This window comes from Lissotriton helveticus, chromosome 3_1 (genome assembly GCF_964261635.1).
Source record: "Lissotriton helveticus chromosome 3_1, aLisHel1.1, whole genome shotgun sequence".
Classification (NCBI taxonomy): domain Eukaryota; kingdom Metazoa; phylum Chordata; class Amphibia; order Caudata; family Salamandridae; genus Lissotriton; species Lissotriton helveticus.
The window spans coordinates 1,847,890,786-1,847,912,039 of NC_136061.1; the positions used below are offsets into that span (position 1 = coordinate 1,847,890,786).

The following is a 21,254-nucleotide window of genomic DNA, read 5'->3' on the forward strand; positions in this document are numbered from 1 at the left end:
ATCACAAAACGCATCAGTTATACCCAATGCGATCCCATCATGGGAATACAGCCGCCCCGGTGACAAGTACACCAGTAGCAAGCTTTGCCGAGGTGACCTCTAGCCGTTCCCATATTGCACCCTTACACAGATCACGTAGACAGTTCGATATGACGGAAGTTGATCAAACAGACACCTCCTTGCAGCAATTTACGGATTTTAGTAAGGGTCTACTACCCTTTTGGGGGCCTATTTTCAATAGTAGGGAAATTAGGAGATTGTCTAGAATAGTGGAGAATGTCATTAATATCACCACTGATATTTTAACAAACTTGACTGTGGAACTTCAGGCTACTAGGCTTGTAGCGCTTCAAAATCGTATGGTTTTAGATGTTATCTTAGCTGATCGGGGTGGGGCATGCCGTGTCATCGGCAGTTCTTGCTGCGTGTATATTCCTGACTCCGCCCCCTCGGTCCATCTAGCCATCCAAAAGCTGCACCGCATTGCCTCTGAAATGCATACCGTAAATGGGTCCTGGTCATTGTCAGGTTGGTTTTGGGGACTCCTGTCCACGTGGGGATGGAAGCTGATGTTGATCTTAGGAGGCGCAGCTGCCATCATCTTTACGTGTTGTGTCTTGATGCAGTGTGGTCCTGCCTGCTGTTCTTACTGTGCTTCCCGTATCACCACGCTGTGCGTCCCAACCCCTGTCTCTATTAAAGCCCAAATGCTGCAGAAAGAGGTACATGACCTAATGGCCATCGATGAAGAAATATTCGAGGAGTAGCTGTTTGTCGTTATTTAGCTCCACCACGCTAAAAGGAGGGTTTGAGGTACTAGAATCGATTCTTGATCATGTAGTATTGATAATCGATATGTTAGAATTAGCATGGTGTCCCTAGACTCACACCGTAGACATACAACATTAGTATTTGCGGTATTTACTTTTACTTAGCTTCACACCACGTTACGCTATATGAATACCATATTATGGCCTTCTTTAATATCGTGCACGCACAGGCCCTATTCTCATTTGCCTCTAAAAACCCTGCTCCTGGGGAAGAAACCAACTGTTGCAGAAACTGCTGTTTCAGCTCGTTAGACTCGGCAAGGTCGTAGTTAGCGGAGGAAGGGCCGATAAGCATATTCCGGGAGGGGTGCAGGGTGGACTGTCTCTGAGAAGACAGAAGGGAGTCACCCGTCTGACCTTGCTGCCTGAGCGAAGCAAGGAGCTCTTTGTGTGCCTTATATGGGTTTTCCTATTACTGTACTAGCTTGTACCAATTTGTATTTTTCCATGTTAGGCTATGATGATGCCAATGCAACTGTATATATGTGATGTGCTGACAATGTGCCAGCAGTCTTCTTGGCAGACCTCGTGGGTTAGGTCGCAAGGAGCTCCTCTGGCAGAGTTTGTGTTTGTCTAATAAACGCTTGAACCTTCTACACTGCCGACCGACTGCTTATTGGTATTGGTAAGGGGATTTGGTAATGTAATGATAATTGTTGGGAGACGATAATATAATTTCGGTACTTCATTCCTCTAGTGACACTGTACACTGCCTGTGTCTATTACAAATACCATATTATTGAAGTTTGCACCTCTAACTGACTCAGTTCTGGCTCTATCTGCAACCCATGCCCTGTTCATGTTTTCTTCTAATCCTTAGACACTATTTTCTCGGTCATGTTTGGACCAGTGCAATTCCGCACTGTTCTTATCTATTAGGCTGGAAAACGCCATAACTGCCCTCTTCCTCAAAAAACTGATGGTGAGCGGTCGTCCAAGTATTTCTGTTACCCTAAATATCTCTTACCTTAACCACCCAAATATTGGAAAAATTGGTCAGCAGCTCTTCCTATTAACTGGTGATAACATCTTGTTGAATCATGTGCAGTCTGGCTTTCCTCAGGTTCATGGCATACGAACTGCAATCCTTGCTGTTGTGGATGATCTTCACTTCATTAAAGATCAGAGGGGCAAGGCAACCTTAAATTTACTTAACTTCAATGTTTCCTTTGATATAATTTCTCTTGACAATCTGCACCACTGTAGTCTCCAGGGACAAGCCATGGCACACCTCAAATCTTTGTAAGGCAAGTGTGAACCACTTCAAATACAACCCTTTACAGCTTCTTTTTGACCCCTTAAATGTTGGGTGCCTGACTTTTCTCGCCTGCCCGACTCTCTGTTGCCTGTAAATGATGTCAATGGATTTCCAGACCATATTCTATGAATCCTATTTAATGTCCTATGCTGATGACACTCGTAGCATTGTATCCAGCAGAGACGACAATGAGCAGATCCAGTCTAAATTTCATGATTTTGTAGTAGCTGCGGCTTCCTCTGCTTCCATGTCTTACAATCCAATTCCCATCTCTCACCATCAGAATATCCTCCGTTGGTTTCGTGTAGCTAAGCAACTATGCATTTGCCATCACATCTTCTTTACAAGAGGGCCCTTTTAGCAACATCATCTTTCTGATAAGCTTCCCTGATCCCCATGAAGAGCACTACTAACCTTTCAATATCAGACCATGTGGTGTGATTCCATGAAAATTAGACTAGGTTCGTGATTATACCCCTTGGGGCCAGCTTCGCCTCCAGCCTCCCTGTGGATATGACCTGCATTCCGTCTTGTGAATTATAATGCAAACATGAACTTATTTGCCCCTTTTGAGGTCCTTCGAGCAGTTTATATAACAGAAGTGGGAGTTTTCAATTGCTCGATTATTTGTCTCAAATTTATTTTATTTATTTATTTATTTTGAGAGTTATATATACCGCTAGCTAGACCCGAAGGTATCAGAGCGCTTTACAACCATTAATGTTCATATCAAAGATAACCAGTCTGTACAGAGCATTTTAATATGCAGGTATAAATTGTGTGCTTCAAAGCTGACACTCCTGCTGTGTTGCTGCCACTATCACATTACTTTATCCATTCTCTATGCAATATTAGAACATTGGAATGTTGAGCGCTCCATTGAATACAATGAAGTGCTCCGGGCAGCTAACGACTGGTAGAAGCCTGGAGCATCAACATTGCAATGTTTGTTCACAGCTGCTACTGTGGACAAAAGCCTCACAGAGCCCAAGGGGAATACAACCCCCTTGAGCTCCGTGAGGCCTTTGTTTTACAAACGAGAACATTCTGCCCTCTAGAGCTGGAATGTTCCAATAGCCTTAGAGTCCTCTGTAGTGGGCTCTACCGGCCATTAAAGGACCACAACCTTGTTAAAGGCACGAGTCGATGCTGAAGAGGGCATTTAATGGCCGGTAGAGCCCACTACTTCGGGCTCTAAGACTATTTTATGAACACTGAAATGCTGAGAACTCCACTGAAGACAATATCGTTGTTCCAGGCTTTCTGTTCCCCCTTTCTAATTTAGGACATTCTATCCTCAGTGGGTGGAATGTTCAGATAGCTTTATATTCCTTCTGCCTCAGGCTATACTGGTTGATAAAGGCCCTCACACTCGTTATAGGCCCAAGCCACACTCAGGGCGTTAAACAACCAGTATAGCCCTCAGCAGCGGCTATAATACTTTTGTGAGGGTTCTAGTTAGGAACTTAAATGAGGCTTCCAGTTCCATCTAGAAGCGTTCCACCTATCCCTGTCACACTGCTAGGATGCTGCGGAGGAAACCAAGAGGGAGGAGTAGGGTGGAGACACTCCTCCCTCAACCCATGTTGTCCGACCAACTAGAAGGAAAAGGAAGCAGGGGTAAATAAGAGCCGCCTGTATGTGCGATTGTCTTGCACTAAGGAGAGGATGGGGGGGGGGGGGGGGTACTAAGGTTTCTACTGCCTTATCCTTCACTTCTTCGTGCAGTGTAGGCGCTCTGGGTCTAAGGTAGAGCGAGGGCAGAATCAATTATGAATAAGTCATTGTTTAAGAGGAAGCACATAAAACGAACATTATAACACCATGGATAAGTCCTGCGGTTCGTCCACTAAGTAAAGCTAAAGCACATAAAACATCTTCCTGCTTCCCTTTATCCCTGTTAGTCTGAATACTAACACACTAATCACGAGTAGACCACCCTGTAATTACAGAACTTAACATCCTGCCGCCACAGGGCTAGAGTACATATTAACTTTGAAGCTCCCTACTGTGTGGTGGGCGTGTACTGGCACATCTTTCTTCACTGTGGCACACAAAGGAGGCATATTTGCACAGTGCACCGAAGAACTGCAAACCGAGGGGAGAGACCTTGTTTCACACAGGTTTTTTAGAGGCATCAAATACAAACAGGCATCAGTCGAATTCTATTCCAAAAGCAGGTCCAATGAAGTTAAAAGCAAGTAATTAATTACATTAGAGGTGGAGAAATTGTGATTTTTTTTCCCTACACGCAATATTCCGAATTCTAGCAAAAACCATGCCTGTGACACCAAATTCAGTTGCGTGGCCGTCTGCATTAATTTAAACGGGAGGTTTGCCCTTACATAAGTAATAAAATCATGCAAGATACCGGCTGAATGTATTTTCCATAGTTTCTAAAGTTGAATGGTACGTAAAACTGCTAGCGCAGCGGCTGCAGTCTCAGTACACATTCAGTCTCATAGTTCTTGTGAGTAATTTTCTACTCAAACAGGTCTCATCGCAGGTGAAATTACCAAGAAAAGACATACTCAAAACAAAAAGGACCCTACTGACATGAAACCCAATAATAAAAATGTACGCAAGGCATTCACACCCCCATATTTACACCACCAATACACTTCACAATTTATCCTGCCTCCTCCTCAATAAGTCTGTGAACTTAGTCCTTCCTCCAACATCCACCATCCCCCAAACTTTCACAAATCACAGTTCTCAACTTTTAAGCTATAAATGGTTCTACTAAACTTTCGGGCAGAGTAACTGCACACTACTTTTAAGACCAGGACAAAATAGTCGCCTCGCTGCCACAATGGGCTTTGGACCTTTAACGCACCGAAGCAGGGGCGTAACACAGGCCCCCGCAGTCCACGTGGTGCGGGGGGGGCCCTAGCTCCAAGGGGCCCCCTCGGCACTAAACTTTGGCCTGGAGAGCTCCTGATTGAGCCGGGGGGGCCCCCCTAAGTAACGTGCAGGGAGGCCCCCTCACTTTTCGTTACACCAGTGCACCGAAGTATCACCAAGAAAATATTCTTGTCATTAAACTGCTGTTTGGTTAATAACATTGCAAAACTGGCTCCAACCTGAACTACTTCCAGTGAAAACACTGTCATTTTTATTATATCCACCTCATCATCGTACTCCACTATGGGCCTCACTCGTCATCAAGTGATGTGTAGTTCATATACCCGCAAGCAATTCCATTTCCTATCTCTCAGTTGCTATCAATAAGGAACAATCTGGAAATAGAATCTCACAATGCCTCTTACCTCAAGCAAAACCACCACATCCGTTATTTTCTACTTGATGCCATCTCCTAAACACCTTTATTATTACAATCCAGGTGGCATGCACATCTTACCATCCCACCTGCACCTTCACTCCCCGTCTCATAACTTCACTCAAAGTAATCCCAGCAAACTCTCCCTCAAAGACAGAATCTGATGCAACTCTGCAGCTGTAGGAAGTCCTGTAACTCAGTACAACCAGTACACGTACAAGTGGGCTAAAAACAACTTCAAGAACACCAAAGGCTTCATTACTACAACAGCATTTCTCTGTGCAATTTAACTGCACAATGGGCTGTCCTGATTCTCACTAGCAATACACCTTAGTCCAACCTCTTTATAAGCCACCTCCTTTCCAAAAGAACTCGTAACAAACAAACCTAGCATTCCACTAATCATCTCCTTGTGCACTCGTACATTCTTTTACTCCACCCTGCTGCTCGGAACTGTGATTGTTTCTGCTACCCACTCCTTTGAAACTGTTTGACCTTCAAATCATATTGCGTAAACAATTTGATTATACAAGGACTGAAAATAATGTCAAACTAAAGAAAGAATATACCACGCTTCTTTATAGTACCAAAAGAGCCCACAAGGAAACTTGTTGGGGAAAACTGATGGAGGCTATTGAATACAAGAACATACGACTGTTCTGGAAGTTAGTACAATCAGCAACAGAGCCCTCAGCTGCCTCAATGAATTGTGTGGTAGAATAGGGTGCCTGGGAGGATTATTTGAAGGAATTATATTCTTCGGGGAGAGAAATTGAAGAGGAAGTATTAGGGGACTGGAGTGGCCTGGTAGATGATCTAAAACCAGACTTTTCAGTAGAAAATGTCCTTACTACGATAAAGACCCTAAACTTAACAAGAGCTGCTGGTCCAGATAACTTGCCAGCTTTGATAATAAAATCACGGCCATCATGGTAGGCTGAATTTTTCTCCCTAATGTTCTCAGTAATCCTAGAAACAGGGACAATGCCGATTAACTGGAAGGGTGCGATAAGTAGGCCGATCCATAAGAAAGGGGATGTTTACGCACCAAGGAACTATAGACTAAATAACCTACTTGCTATTGGTGAAAAGATCTTCGCTAAAATAATATTAGGTAGGTTAAAAACTTGGGCAGTACAGGGATCAATCATCCCAGTTGAACAGGGTGGATTTAAATAAGGCCATTCCACAATAGATCATTGTTTTGCCCTATGGGCTCTGGCCCGGAAATCGATAGAGCAAAATGGGAAGTCGCATTGTTGCTTTGTCGATTTTCGGGCAGCCTTTGACTCTGTGGATCGTAACAGACTCTGGGAAGATATGACAAAATACGGAATCCGGGTTGGTTTATTGATGATCTTAAAAGTGTTACATAGAGGGAATTGGGCCCAGGTTATTAGAGACATGCAGGGGTCATTAACTCATAAGATATCTGTAGGGAATGGCCTCAGACAGGGGTACGTCTTGCCACCCCTGTTATTTGCAATTTTTTTAGCAGATCTCCATGTAGTATTAGAAGTAGAAAGAAGCGCAAGCCCAAGAATGAGTGGTCATAAAGTGCCCTGTGTCCTTTACGCCGATGATCTAGTGATCCTTGATCAAACAGAAATAGGACTCCTAAGGAATCTAAATGTTTTTAAACATTATTGTGATAGAAAATTCTTGACCTTATATTTTGGGAAGAGCCAGAAGAATTTGAATTGGTTTTTAGGCCAAGACAAATTGGAGGCAGTTAAAGAATATAGATACTTAGGCCTCTGGTTTGACAGAGCGCATTCACCTGGAGGCTCAAAAAGCAAAAGCTTTTTCATCTGTATGTGGGCTAAAAAAAATTAATAAAGAATATGGTGATATGTCACACAGACCCATGTTAAAGGCATTTGAAGCAATGATCCCCCCGCAAGTACTGCACGGGGCAGAGGTTCTTTACCCGAGTGGTAAATATGGGTGGGATCAGGAAGAAGGAAACATTTAAAAAATATTAATGTCTTTACCTAGCTGCACAATGATCCAAGCAATCAGAATGGAGCGAGGGTAATATCTTGGAGTGCGCAGTCCCAAATGGCCGTGGTAAGATTCTGGAAGAGTCAGGACCCAGGGGATATACAGAAGGTCTCACAATGGTGCAGAGAGGAGATTCAAACAAGTAGCCTTAGTTGGGCAAAGGAGGTGAGAAAAATCCTCCAGAAAGTAGCAGTGTGCCTTAATGTGAGACTCTCAACAATCCTTGGTGGTTGAATTCACAAAGAGAACGCTTAGGGAACAAGGGTAGTCTTATTCAAGGTCACAGGACCTTGATTATATGTCAGGGGAAAAAAAAATCAGTCCAGTGGTTAAAAAGCTCATGGGCAAATGAAGCTTGGTTCACGTATCTGGATATTTTGCCCAACCAAGGGTTAAGACACGAAATCTTAAGGACCCGAGTTGGGATTAACCCTTGGAAGACAGAAGGAAAAATAAAGGCTGCATTGATTGGCTCAGATGATAATTGTAATTGTGGGCTAGGACTAAGAAATGACACTTTGCACATATTGCTTGATTGCACATTTGTCCTTGCTATACGGAAATTGTTTTTACACCCAATATTTTTTATCACATGAGATAAATTTGCGTGCCCAAGCGGTTTGCTTACTAACAGATAAGCGGTCGTTAGAAATCGTAATAGGACTGGGAAAATTTCTGAAGCCAACAAAAGAATTTGTAAGGGAGAAATTGAAGGAGAGGCATTGATCTTAAATGTTTTTAAGGCTCTCCCATTATTGTGAATTTTCTTTAGGAATTCAGAGATCTTTGTAAATTGTGTTTAATGAATTGTATGCTTTTGAGGGTGCAACCTTCTTTTAACTTGTATAGTATTTTAATTATTCATTTGTTATAGAATTTAGATTGTCCATATTATCTGGATCCCGATTGTGTTTTGTACTGTTTAAAAGACTATGATCTAAATGAACAGTTTTCTGTCGCTCAAAAAAAAAAAATCATTAAGCCACACTGGCATTCTACTAGGCTCTCAAATCCATCACGAATTTCTTGTCTAAAGCATGTAGTGCACTGCTCTTAATCCTTGGTGGGCAACTTCTCTACAAGAAACCTATTGCCTAATCAGTTCTCAACATGTATGTATGTATGTATATGGTATTTCCATAGCGCAGACCTAAACAAAAGCAGCAGAACTTTATACATGGGCATAGACAAGCATAAAATAAAGTCAACTAGTAATGTGAGAGAAAGCTGGGTCAAGGATAGTTAATGCATTGTTGTGTTCTCTTTTTTAAAGATTGAGTCTTCAAAAAGTTTCTACATTGGAGCTTCATTGTGGCAGTCCTAATGGATACATGGATCTTGCACCAGATCGTGGATGCATAGATAGAAAAGGCCTGCTTTCTTTGTTTCTTCTTTTTTAACACTTGCAGTCTAATGAGGTCCTGGATGTGAGTGTGCCAAGAACCATCAGAGGCATTGAGCCTTTCTGCAAGATAAGCCAGAGTGCTTTGTAAATTATGCAGCTGGCTAAGAAGATGGTGCAGTCCAGCCACAGGAGCAAATGTAGTCTTATCAGGGCAGGGGAAAAGTGATCATATTTCTTCTGCCTCTAAATGAGAAGTGTGGAGGCGTGTAGGAAGCCCGGAATGGGAACAAGTGTGGAGTCTGAGAGGCCATGGAGTAGGGCATGAACACCATCCAGATGAGATAGTACGAGGGCATGAGCAACAATTCCGATGTGCCTTTCAGGAAGAAACAGTTTGACTTTCTTTAAGAGAGAGGGTTGGTAGCAGGCTGTTCGGGTTTTGGCAATGTGTTCCTTTAGGGTGAGGTTAGTGTCCATGGTAAATCCAAGTAACTTGGCATTTGGGTTACCTATCACTACATAGTTGGGGTATAACTACAATTTTCAACTATGCAAATGTTTTATTAATTTTATTGTTTCAGCTAATAGCCTTAAAATGCTTTAAGAACATGCAATATTTAAAAAAAATCAATAAAAACATATGCACAGCAATCTATCAACAAATTCATTGAACCCATTAAAATGCAAGAACAACGAGATCCTAAAAGTACGCATTTACATCACAGGCATGCAACCTAAAAACAATTTCTTCGAATGCAATAAATGTGCAGTGCAACAATAAATGTGCACATTACCATCGGAGGCAACATCCTAAGACAGAAAAACGTGTGCGTCACTGTCAGTTAAAAAGTATGAGAACATTCCAGTGTAAGCATTCTGCCAACAAACCTTGGGAGAAGAAGTGCAGTGCATAAAAATGGTACAGATTTGGGCTAATTATGCAAAAGCTAGTAGTGTTTTCTATTATGGGAGACACCCGGGTTCGCTGAGCCTATCTACTTAAGCATATACCTAGTGTGGAGGGCAACTTTCTCAGGCAAGGCCATGTAACCCATAATTATGAATCTATGGAGTGGACCACCTACATATTATCTCATTTAATACATAGCGCCATTGCTGGTTTAAACACATAACCCCATAGTTTTTTAAAAGGGGGAGGAGCCACATCTGCCGTGCAGCATCATATTTTGTGCAAAACAGGATTAAATGGTCTTGATTGTGCAGAGATAGATAGATAGATAGATAGATAGATAGATAGATAGATAGATAAAGAAAATCCAAGGTTGGGAGGATACCCAACTGGAATTTTAGGTACAGTGTTCGCTTCAATTCAGGGTACAGAACGTCTAAATATTCTAAGCATAGTAGGCCATAGATATTGCTGAAATAATTGCTTGTGATAACCTGGCTTCAACTCCTGCCATTTTTTTTATCTGCATGTATTCATGATACTTTTCTTTAATCAAATCTGTAGTATCATATCTGATTCTACCAGGTACTTTCAACAAGGACACCATCTGTAGGTCTTTCAAAAATTCTGCACATGGGACAACCATATATGGCCCAGCAAGTGCCACTGGCCGTAACTACTAGGTTTTCTAGATAAACTGCGCCCTTAGGATTTCTTACCAGTCTAACCCAGTAGAGAATTGGCCTGAGGTGATCATTTCAGATATAGGGGTAAAATGTTGCTCTGCATACAACACTGCTAGAGGGGTGCCTGGACTAAGCCTCAATAAAGTTGGATGTTATTCTCAGCTACTTGGGGTGGGCGAACGTTCACAAACCTCCCATAGCCCCACACTATACAGTGCGGCCGCCACTGCTCTTTACTTCTATATTTGCAAAATAATACTGATACTTCTAGCACCGGCCTTACAGCTAAACTTCAAAACTGCTCCAGACAATGGTCTCAAAATTAGCATAGCCTTCTGAATTGGACTACCCCAGCGCAAATTCTCCGATAATAGAATTCCCAAATAGTCCAACTGCTTAACAGTTTCCCGGAGTATACCTTTAACCAAAGGCTTTCGCTTGAACCAGGGAGAGAGCCTCAATACCATTCTTTTCTTGTTGTCTCAAATTATACAGAGATTGATTCAACACAGCTGTACTTCTATTTCGTCTCAGCCCACCATAACCAGTTTTGTCCTCATCCTACATCAGCAGCCTTTCTAAAAGTCAGACATCACACAATGCTAGCCGTCTACTCTAACTTTCCTTGGCATCAATGGTACATAAGGCAATTGTTTCTACTCATTTTTCTCTGCTCATCCCTTCTCAGTTTATTGTTCCTGCTCTTACACCCCATCTGCATCACAAGCAGTGGGGTTTCAACAAAGCTCATTCAGGCCCCTCTCCTTTTCTTTCTCTACACTGTTCCTTTTATGAAATGTTTAGCTATGGCTTCTCCCTAGCAGCTAATGAGACAGGATTTACTATCCATTCTTTAGCCCTGCCAACCTGAAATTCAAATCCCAGAAAGACTAACAGCCAGAAAATGACTCTTGGCTTTTCATCGTAAATTAATTGAAGACGAAAACAGTTTGCTTAACAGCATGAACATCTGCTATCACCCTAAGCCACTTAGTCCACTGAGATACCTCCAATACATTCTATCACATTCTCCTTCTGACAAAGCCCAACCAACATACAACTCAACTGCAGTATGATGCAGCCATTGCTGAAAGCAAACGTCAGTTTAATATCCAGAAAATATGCCCACACCTTTGAAAGTGCTTTACTATCAGTCAAATATCGCTGCTGATATATGCATAAACCTGCACACACGTGGTCAGCTACATGTGTAAAAATAAAATCATTTAAAAGATAGCACCTCATGGAGGTCTGCATGTGCACCTGCAGCAGTCAATAAAAAAGAATTACAGAAAACATTTCAAAATGTCCACCCTGCATGGGCATACAAGTGCATGTACAGACAGATCTTTGAAAATCATTTAAAAAGAAAACAAGTATTGGCAAAGCCAAAAGGTCTGGAGCCAATATCAGACCCACTGGCGTAGTCCATGCTTGCTGCATGTTATAGGAAAGTTCTGGTGGTTGAAACCAGAACAACCTTACGCTTTAGAAATCAAAAGAACACAAACGAGAGCAATTAAGAAGTCAATGGTGAAATCCAGTGTACCCAGCCAGAGCACTCAGAATTCAGGGTACATGACAGGATCATGTTTCCTGTCAAAACATAATTCAAACAATTTGTTATGGTGAAAGCCTGAAGAGGAAACGTTCAAGGGGGTTCCACACTGGTGGATGGATTACAGAATACATGAGAACAGAGCTGTCAAATTATTGGAGGGGCACAGACCGAGGACACAAACATTACCATCGGTAATTCACTCTTAGATACTACGGCTGTAATCATCCATCGCATATAAACATGCATTGACTCACAGATGCATCAATCTTGATACTCACCCTTAAATTTAGATCGGATGTTCGCCAGTTCCTTGTTTATTCTTTTTATTTCAGCTTCCTTACTCTTGCCTGAAATGCAAACAGAAGAGCAAATGATCAAAAACAGCACAGGAAAATATCATTCCATTATCAAGGCCAAGTATGTGCAGCAAGAGCTTGCAGAGCCTGTTCTCTCCAAATGAAGTCTAAAAGGAGTTTCAAATTATGGAGAATGGGACATTGCTAAACTGTGCTCCTACTTTCATAGCCAGGATGTCACCTCCTCAGTAACAGTGATACCCCGTACCCTTCAGAAGTCTACTCTGCCCGCTCAAACAGTTCACACTAATGTTAGAACCCAACTTAATAAACCTTTGATAATCTGAATGCTTCAAAGTCATTCTCGTATGCAACAAGCCACACATTACATTTTGCCTCATACTTGTTTTTACTTGTGGCCATGAAATGCAAACCAATGGCAGCAGTCTGTTAACTCCCAAATGCTTGTTTGATTGTAATGCTTCAAATGTGGCAAATTGCTCTGGGAAACCCGCCCAACTCAAATTGTAGCTTTGCACCCATGGGACCCTGTCAGGCTCAATAACAACATTGGAAGATCTGCACTGGTAGTGCTGCACAATCAGGAAATTGGAGGAGGCCAGTCCAAGTGTGAACTCAAGCATGTGTGTGCCTTCAAGTGGGCAGTAAAGATGTCTGCAGCATTTGTTATGTTGCTTATGAAAACATTAAAACGTCCAACAAGTCAACTAAACGTACACTACGGATACACACTTTTTAAGGTGTCTTTGTCAATCAAGAAAACAAACATCTAGTTCAATCTCTGATGCGGATTCACAAATCGGCAATGCCCTGAATTAGAATGCTTTTGACAATGTATTTAGATATTACAATTGAATCAAACACATGTATTATTATCATGTCGTACATTTGGAAGAATGCTGTATTCTTTGTTGTTTTATGGATTACATCGTCCAACCCCCTTTGTCTTAAAGGCCCATCCCCATATAGTTTAATGCTGACTGGTTGGCTCTCACTGAAAAAGTCTGTTGCAGGCGCCAATACTCAACATGGTGCACGGGTGGGAGAGGACCAAGCACTCGCAGAGCAAAGCCCACAGCTATTGCTTATGAAGAGCTACTTGCTTTGCCAATATCTTTCAGCCATGTTGTATAGCACTACAGTTAAAGAAAGCAGATGATCAAAGAACCTCCACTAGGGCACCCCATGCAGTGAATTTTCGTCCAGTGGCTCATGGTGCCATTGCTCCCCCTTGGAAGTGGATCTGCATCATTTCTTCCTCAGCGACTTTCATCCAAACGTTGTATAGGTTATTTGCTCTTCAGAAGCAATACATAAGTCAGGGGTGGAATAACGGAGGGCAAGGGTGGGAGAAGCTACAGAAGGGGGGGGGGCAACAGAATGTGAGGGAAGCAACAGATGGGGGGCAACACAGAGGGTCGGAAGTAAGCAGCATGGGGGCACTGGTGGGGAGGAAGCTAAAAGGAGGTTGTGGCGATGAAGCAAATAAATGAAGATTAAGCAAAGAGGAAGGAGGGAAGAAAAGTAAATGGGTGAGAGCAACAGCAGCAGGCGTGGAAGAAGCACGAGGGCAATAAATTGCACCACGGAGAGCAAAGGGGGGGAGAAGTACACCAGTGAGAAAAGGTTGTAAATATGCACGGTTTTGGATTGCTTAAAGGAAAGGAAAAAGTAGCACATGAAAGATGGGCAGTGGAAGAACATAAGTCAGGGGAGGGACAATCACCAGAAGAGGAAGGAAAGCCCACACAAGCTTACGAATAAGATCCAAGTAAAGGACTGTGACATTGAAGCCAACCAATGGTAAGTGCTGAAAGGATTCTAAGCCCACTTAAGCTGACAATGTGTCTCGCAACAAACAGTTTATGCATAGTTTAGTAAGCGAGGCCTAAAAATGGGACAGTTATGGTAGGGAGGAAGTAGGCAATTAAGTCACTAAAGAAGGGAATTTAAGGGGATAGCAGAGACATTAATGCCCAAGTCACACAAAATCAATTAAAAGAAAAGTGCCAGGCCGTATACTAATCACCGTTTCACTAAACATGCGCCAATGGAAAACTGCACGCTCAAATACAGATTTCATAGTACCAAAGATATGTTTCACACGTGAGTGGGGAACCTACATTTTCTGGGGAAACAATTTCAGGAAACTGGAGTACAAGGGGGAATGATGATCTCTAGTCTGGATAATTTCAGAGGATAAGATGATTCATTCACAATGATCATTCAAAACTAGAGAACAAGCAAGAGGTGTCTTCTGGGTTTTGCCGGGAATACCATCACAAACTCATTGGCTGATCCAGGTTTGCCTCCGGCACTGTTGCAACATTACAGCACCTATGGCACACATCTTGCTGCCACAGAGTGCTGCAGAAGGAAACATTTCTCCCTCAGCCTTCCCCCCGACACCGGACAATATGAGGAAACAACAATTCACAGGAAACCCATTCCAACAGAAGGCAAGTTGAACTGTCACCTGTCAAGAAGACAGAGAAATAGATATGCAGTCCTCCTCATATGCTCTTCTAACACAAGACATGGTTCAGAGAACCACAACAACGAAGAAACTATTGGGATTTGAGAGTCAACAGTAGCTGCATATAATCACATGTATGTTCTGAAAAGTGTGCACCCCTTCAATGCAGATAGGTAAATGCATCATCACAGGCTGGAGTGATGAAATGGCACCTCCACTATCACGTCCAATAGGAAAATCTAAGCTATGAGTTTATGCACCCGGTGGCCCCGGGCTACTTTACTGCAGACATCTCTTGCCAAGAGACTTTTGATTGAACACTAATATAATCCTGTAATGAATGTACGACAGCACCCAGGCTGGCAGTAACCAGATGAGGTAAGAGTATGTGATTATTCCCAACAGCACACTGGTGCCCACAGTCTACTTACTACACCCATGGACTATGAATGTAACAGATCCCATAAATCGGCTAACAAGCGAGAGGTACAGATGCACACTTGGTGCCGAATGCACTCCTCGTTTCCATGATGCCACAGGTTCTGGCTTCATGGCTTAAAGCTGTGAACAGGAGCACATCCCTATTTATGTGCACCTACTGAATTGGAAGTGGCTAGTGTCTAAAGTTCCCGAAGACCTGTGGGAAGTAAAAATTGCAGTATTCAGAAATAAGGGAACAAAGGCTGTGGTACGTGTTGACTAAGACTCTATACAGCTTATGCTGCCTAATACAGACTCATGATCACTGAGCCACACGAGTAGGTCTAGTGCTGGAAATCAGATTCTAAGATCGCAACCTACAACAGGACAATAACTAGAGGTGGGCGAGCCAACAAATTAACAGGGAGAGCCAAGGAAGAGCCGCGTTAAGGGTCGTCTGTCGGCTCTAAGAGCCTGTGCAGAATCCAAGCCTTGAAAATATCTTGGCATGTAATTAAGCAACAAATATGATAACGTGTCATCAAAATTCAAAAAGGTATTTCTTTAACACAGGGAAGTGTTGTGGGGAGAGGTGTGGCGCCGCGGCCAGGGCGACTGACGCTGGAATCTGGGGACCACGGTTCGATCCCCGGCTCCGGCGGCAGGTTAGCCCAGCATCATGTGACTCTGGGCAATAGCTCGCTTAATCTTCCCGACGGCCCCCAGCGCCTAGAGACCCTTGCGGGTGATTGTGAGCTTTACAAATGTGGACTTTACTTTACTTTACCTTGGTACATCAGATAATATCTCTACATTGTGAAGTAATTATTGAAAGACAGATGTTTTAAACAAAAACTGAGAAACAATCCTGTCCCGTCCTGATGAAAGTTCTATTAGTGAAGATAGAGGCAAGTCATTTGTCATGTGTACCCTTCTTGTGGCCTAGATTCTTATCCTAGATGGAGCAACATTGTAGGCTATTAAATAAGACACAAGAGGTACTTTGTACCGCGCACATCCTGAACATGTATATTTTAATGAGCTCTCAGGTGTGATCATTTAAAAACTACCTCCGGTGAAATAATGCATTAGCCTAGTATTGTATCGGACAGTTAAGTCACACAGGGAAGCTGGTATTGATCCCAGGTTTTCCAGTTTCAAACCATATAATTCATCCTCTACATAGGTATCTTTTTCTCACGTCCACATGTAATGCTTTGTACTTAATTCCTTCAGGATGACTTTAGTGTGGATGACAGCCTGAATTCACATTTTCATTTTATTTTTGTTGGCAGTTTTCTTAGGGCAAGCTTTGCCCAAGGACAGGAGTGCTTTATATTAAGAACAGACAATGATTACATTTTATTTTGGCACATGGAAATTTGAAGAGTATTCACAGGATGCGGAGGCAACGCAGGGATTGCAATCTGGTTTCCCATGTTGCACGGTCAGCTGCTGTACGCCACTAGGCCACATCTCCTCCTGTGAAAGCTTGGCTCTTTTGGGCTCGAGGTTCCAAGAGGACCTCGAGCTCAAGCAGAGTAGGGCATCAATTTAGAGCCTGCCTTGAGCTTTTGTGGCTAATTTACCTTTAACAATAACAAACCTAGCTATAAATACAAGGCTGTCAGTATGGCCATCAAGGGAATATAGGGATATGAACCTTCAGAACTACAAACTCCTGTGACCGCCCAAAGACATAACTGTTAGTTGCCAAAATCATCCAAGTCTTTCCACGTGCTCGACCCACAGATTTTCCATCCCACTATGTTTACGTTTGCCACGGAGTGAAAATCCCCTCCCACTGATCTCAAACTACTCGAGAATGTTCCGTTCTACTTTTTTCCGTGCATATGGTACGTATTTAAATGTTGCCCCAATCATTTTACCTGAATTTTAAATTTCACATTTTAAGGATAATTGGTGTATATTTGTCCCATTAAATAGGAGGGTATGGGCCACCCTCCACATAAATTAAACTAAATAATTAATCAAATAGTCAGCATATAGGACTTAGTTATGCACATTTATTGATCACTCAGCCCCACGTGGAATACGTTAGCATCAGTAGGGGAGGGCAGTGTGGCAATCTGTTAATCTTCCCATTAACTACTCTTTCACCTTTATCACCAGATTTGGTTAATATCTTAGAAAGAGAAGCAAAAAAAACACATAACCATGATTATCAAAAGGGTAGCAACAATTGCAGCAAACTATGCAGGTATGTAAATGCTGGTGAAAAACTTGGCGTAGCTTGCACAAAATACCATCAAGGGAAAAAGTAAGGGACATCAGATGATTTACTGCGCAAACAACTCATTCCTGCAGACTTGACCGAGGCGCCAAAGCTTTGGTAGATTGGGTTATTCAACCAAAGACGCATAGGGTGACGGGCATCAGTGACATGAAGCAACATTTACAAAGTTATTTTTTGGAGGGGCGGGGGTAAGGGAGTGGCACCCACTTCACCTGTGACAGACTTCCAGGGTCTTCAAATAATAGACTAAGGCCTGGTCTCCAACTATGTACTTAATAAATGAGCTAGAAAGTCTGAATTTAGTAACAAAAAAGGAGCACCTCTGAAACAAGCACTAGCAACGTCAATAGGTCGCTCCTTTAAGAACTAATGGCTCTGCCAATGCCTTTCGTTCATGATGTACAACAATGTGCTGCATGGCTCTAAAAAAGAAATGGGACTGTGCAGGGGATGTGAGGTGGGTAATGGAAAAGCAGTTTGGGGTGGCAGGTAGGGGAGGGAGGGAAAAGAAGCACACAATGGAGAGAGCAACAAAGAGGGTAGGGGTAGATGCGGATGCATGATACAACGCGTACCATCACAACGCGGTATGTTACATTGCGGTTTTAACAACGGCAGTAGTTACATCAACTTGCGCTGTAGGGAGCTGGACTTAGGAATAGTGTAAATTACTATTCCAACTCCAGTCTATGTACAGTAGGGAAGGTGTTGGAATAGTCATTCACACTATTCCTTAGTCTAGAGCGCCCTCCAGTGCAAGTAGTGGTAACGACTTGCGTTGTTAAAACCACGACGTAACCATACCGCGTTGTAATGGTTACGTGGTAAAGGATGTTTCACGGTAGATGCACATGATAGAGAGAACACTGGGGTGAAGGGAGAAGCACACTGGCAAGAGCAAAAGACCCGGGCATGGGGCAGGAGGGAAGGGGAGAAGTACATGGGCGAAAAAGCCATGTGGAGTGTGAGGGCTGAGGGTAGCAGCATACTATTGAGAGAGCAAAACGTATTGCCGGGTTGGGAAGAGAACCACACCAGTGAGATAGCTGGAAAATACATACACTCCCATGTACTGCTTAAGCAAAAGGAAAGAAGGCGTTCCCTAAATGTGAGCAATGGAAAGACAAGTAAAGAGACAATGCTCAGGGGGGAGGGAGAAACAAAATGGACAAGACAAGCCATTGAATAAGAAGCAAGCAATTGAGAATGACAATAAAGCCAAGCAATGGTAAGTAATAGGCAGATTTTAGGCCCACTATAAATTATTGGTAAGCTAGTAATAGACCTTTTGCAACAAGACAGCTTGCACTTTCTGGTAGGCTCGACCATGGAGCCTACCAGACGCAATGGCAGTAAAGTGGGAAAGGATATTTTCTGAAATTTCGTGCGGGAGAAGACAGGATGGGATGGTCCTCATCTCTCCTCACATTCTATTGTTTAAACCCGCTTCATCTGGGAGTGACGAATGTCACTGACTAAGTCACTCTGTTGCAGAAAAGCAGGGATTGCAGTTTGTGTAGCGAATACAGGGCCTGAATCTCCTACTATAAGTGATGTCTTCAACCTACTGAAACCGAACAGAGAATTACAGATAATGAATATAAACGAATACGACGGCTTACCAAGAAGCAAGCAAAACACACACACACGCTCAACAGATGTAGTGCAGGACCATCGTTTTCTGCACTATGGGTGTGAGCACGCTGGCTGGCAGGCCTGGTCTTGGAAGCGGAGAGCACTTCCCGAGGTGGCTATAACACTGAACAGCTTCTGCGCTGCTAGGCAATGGATTAGGGCAGACGTTTTCACAGACACCTGGTATTTTTAAAGCTGTTGGCACTGGAGTACCCACTTAAGCATATCACTGTGGAAACAAATGGGAGGAATAAGGCAGCACTGAAAATGTGAGTCAGGGCATGATTACGCATCACTGTACCACGTGGGTAATGAAGGCTCCCAGGGATCAGCTAGATCAGTTCTCTCTAGCTGAGGGGAAATGGATGATCACCCGATCATAGCCAGAGACAAGGATGTGGGTGAACTGCCCGTTTGAGGCCAGGATCGTAGCTGGACTCTCTAGAACAGGGGCAACAAAGCGCAGGCCTTTCTGGAGATCAGCAATGGAGGATCATCCTTTCTAAGCCAGGGCTGCGGATGAATTGCCCCTTCCAGGGCAGGAACATGGGCGGACTGCCCCTTCGAGACCACAATCGTGGATGGACTCGGGGCCAGCAACAAGTGAGCGTGAGTCACAGGGGTGACAAAGCATGACGCTTCTGGAGCAGGGGCAATGAAGGATCATCCTTGCCAGGCTAGGAACGTGGGGGGGGGCTGCCATTACCAAGTCAGGAAAAGGGGCTTGCTATTCTGTCAAAGCCAGGCCCGTGGGTGGACTGTCGTGACCAGCTCAGTAACAGACATGGACCACTAAGAACATGGGTGAAATGTATTATCCTGTCAAGAGGCAACGAGGCTGCTGTTCTATGGTCACGGACATGAGAGGGACTGCCCTGTCAAGACAAGGAGTGAGGGGTCACTGCCACAATCCCAGGTGAGGGCAATGGGAAGGGCCAACCTTCCAAGAGTAAGTTAATAGAATACTAAGTGAGTCATTCTTTCTAGACCAGTAATAAGAGGGAATCACCCTCTTCTGTCTGTATGGAGGGCAGAAACCCTTTCCTGAACATTGTAAATGGCAGACAGACTTTGTTGGCCAATATCGATGGAGAATTTTCTTTACAGTTTAGGAATAATAAGGGATGACCTTTTATGGCCAAGAACTATGGGAAAAAAATCCAGGCAAGGAGTAGCCGAGGGAGGCCTCTCCCGTTGGTGGGCCAATGGTTGGAGGCCTTTGCACCCCAGGGCCACCTGCTTTGAGACAAATATATAAAGCACAGGAAGAAATGGGTATTAGTAAGGATTCCACTCAAGTACCAAAAAAATTCAATTTTGAACATATGAAAGTCCCAACCAAGGCTCCACAGCAAGGTATACAATGTTATTCTATGGCAAACATACCAATGGCGAAAGCTTGACAGGGTCATAAAAAAGACTCAAGTTTAGGGATGAGAATACTCTTACGAGTTCCAGATGCTCATCAGAGAGCATGTACAATATTACAATGCAAATCAGATAAGACTAGAATTAAAACGTACTGTTTAAAACTTCAAGCTCGCTCTTGTGCGGGTGGGAATACTTGCTGAACATGTTAACACTTGTGTCTCTGCAGGGTCACCATTATCTGCTGAAACATGCCTTGCGCCTACACCCAACTCCGCAGTCACCATCTCAGAACCTTTGCATCTTCAGAGGTGGAACATTGTAGGTCTTTGATCCTAAAACCTGTGTTATGGCAACGAGTCGAGATAATTCTAGTGGACCGAGTGAGCAAATGAAGTTTGGAAAGTGCCTGAAGAGTTGCCTCGTGGTCCTAAAAATATGGAAGAATTAGGAAAGCCACAAAGAGCCAAAAAAGCAGAGTCCATGCTGGACGAAACCCCAGGACACGTGGTCCTGGCTACCGGAGGAGCTGAGAGGATTATAAGCTTGTTGCAGCAGTTAGGGCAGGCTTCCAGGGCTGGTTGCTGTAGTGATGCACTGCTGATATCCTCGCTCTGCTGGGATTGCTTGTGCAGTAATCCATATCTGCAGCACAGCAGAACTTATTCACCCAAACCGTGCATGGAGTAGATTCAACTCCACTGAGTACTTCCATCTAACAGAACCCACAGGATGCTTGATCACAGACCATTTCAAAAACGCAGGACTTCCTTATTCAGAAATGTTTAACAACTGTAAAAGAAAGAGAAGATTTTAAGTCGAGTCAGAAGTAGTAAACCAAGTCTGCCTTGAGGGCTTCTGAAAACAGGGGTGATCATTCTTCAGGATAAAGACCGCTAACTCTTAT

General features: G+C 43.3%; 1 protein-coding gene across 2 annotated transcripts in view; it reads right to left on the bottom strand.

Annotated features, from left to right (window-relative positions):
* The window catches only part of AP2A2 (adaptor related protein complex 2 subunit alpha 2), a 537,324-nt gene that overhangs the window by 322,533 nt on the left and 193,537 nt on the right, over positions 1 to 21,254 (bottom strand). For both annotated transcript variants that reach the window (XM_078682786.1, XM_078682785.1), the window contains exon 2: positions 12,153 to 12,221. Coding sequence is in view for 1 of the 2 variants with exons in the window: in XM_078682785.1 (XP_078538911.1) it covers positions 12,153 to 12,221 (69 nt within the window). In the remaining variant the exon portion in view is untranslated. The remainder of the gene's footprint in view (positions 1 to 12,152; positions 12,222 to 21,254) is intronic.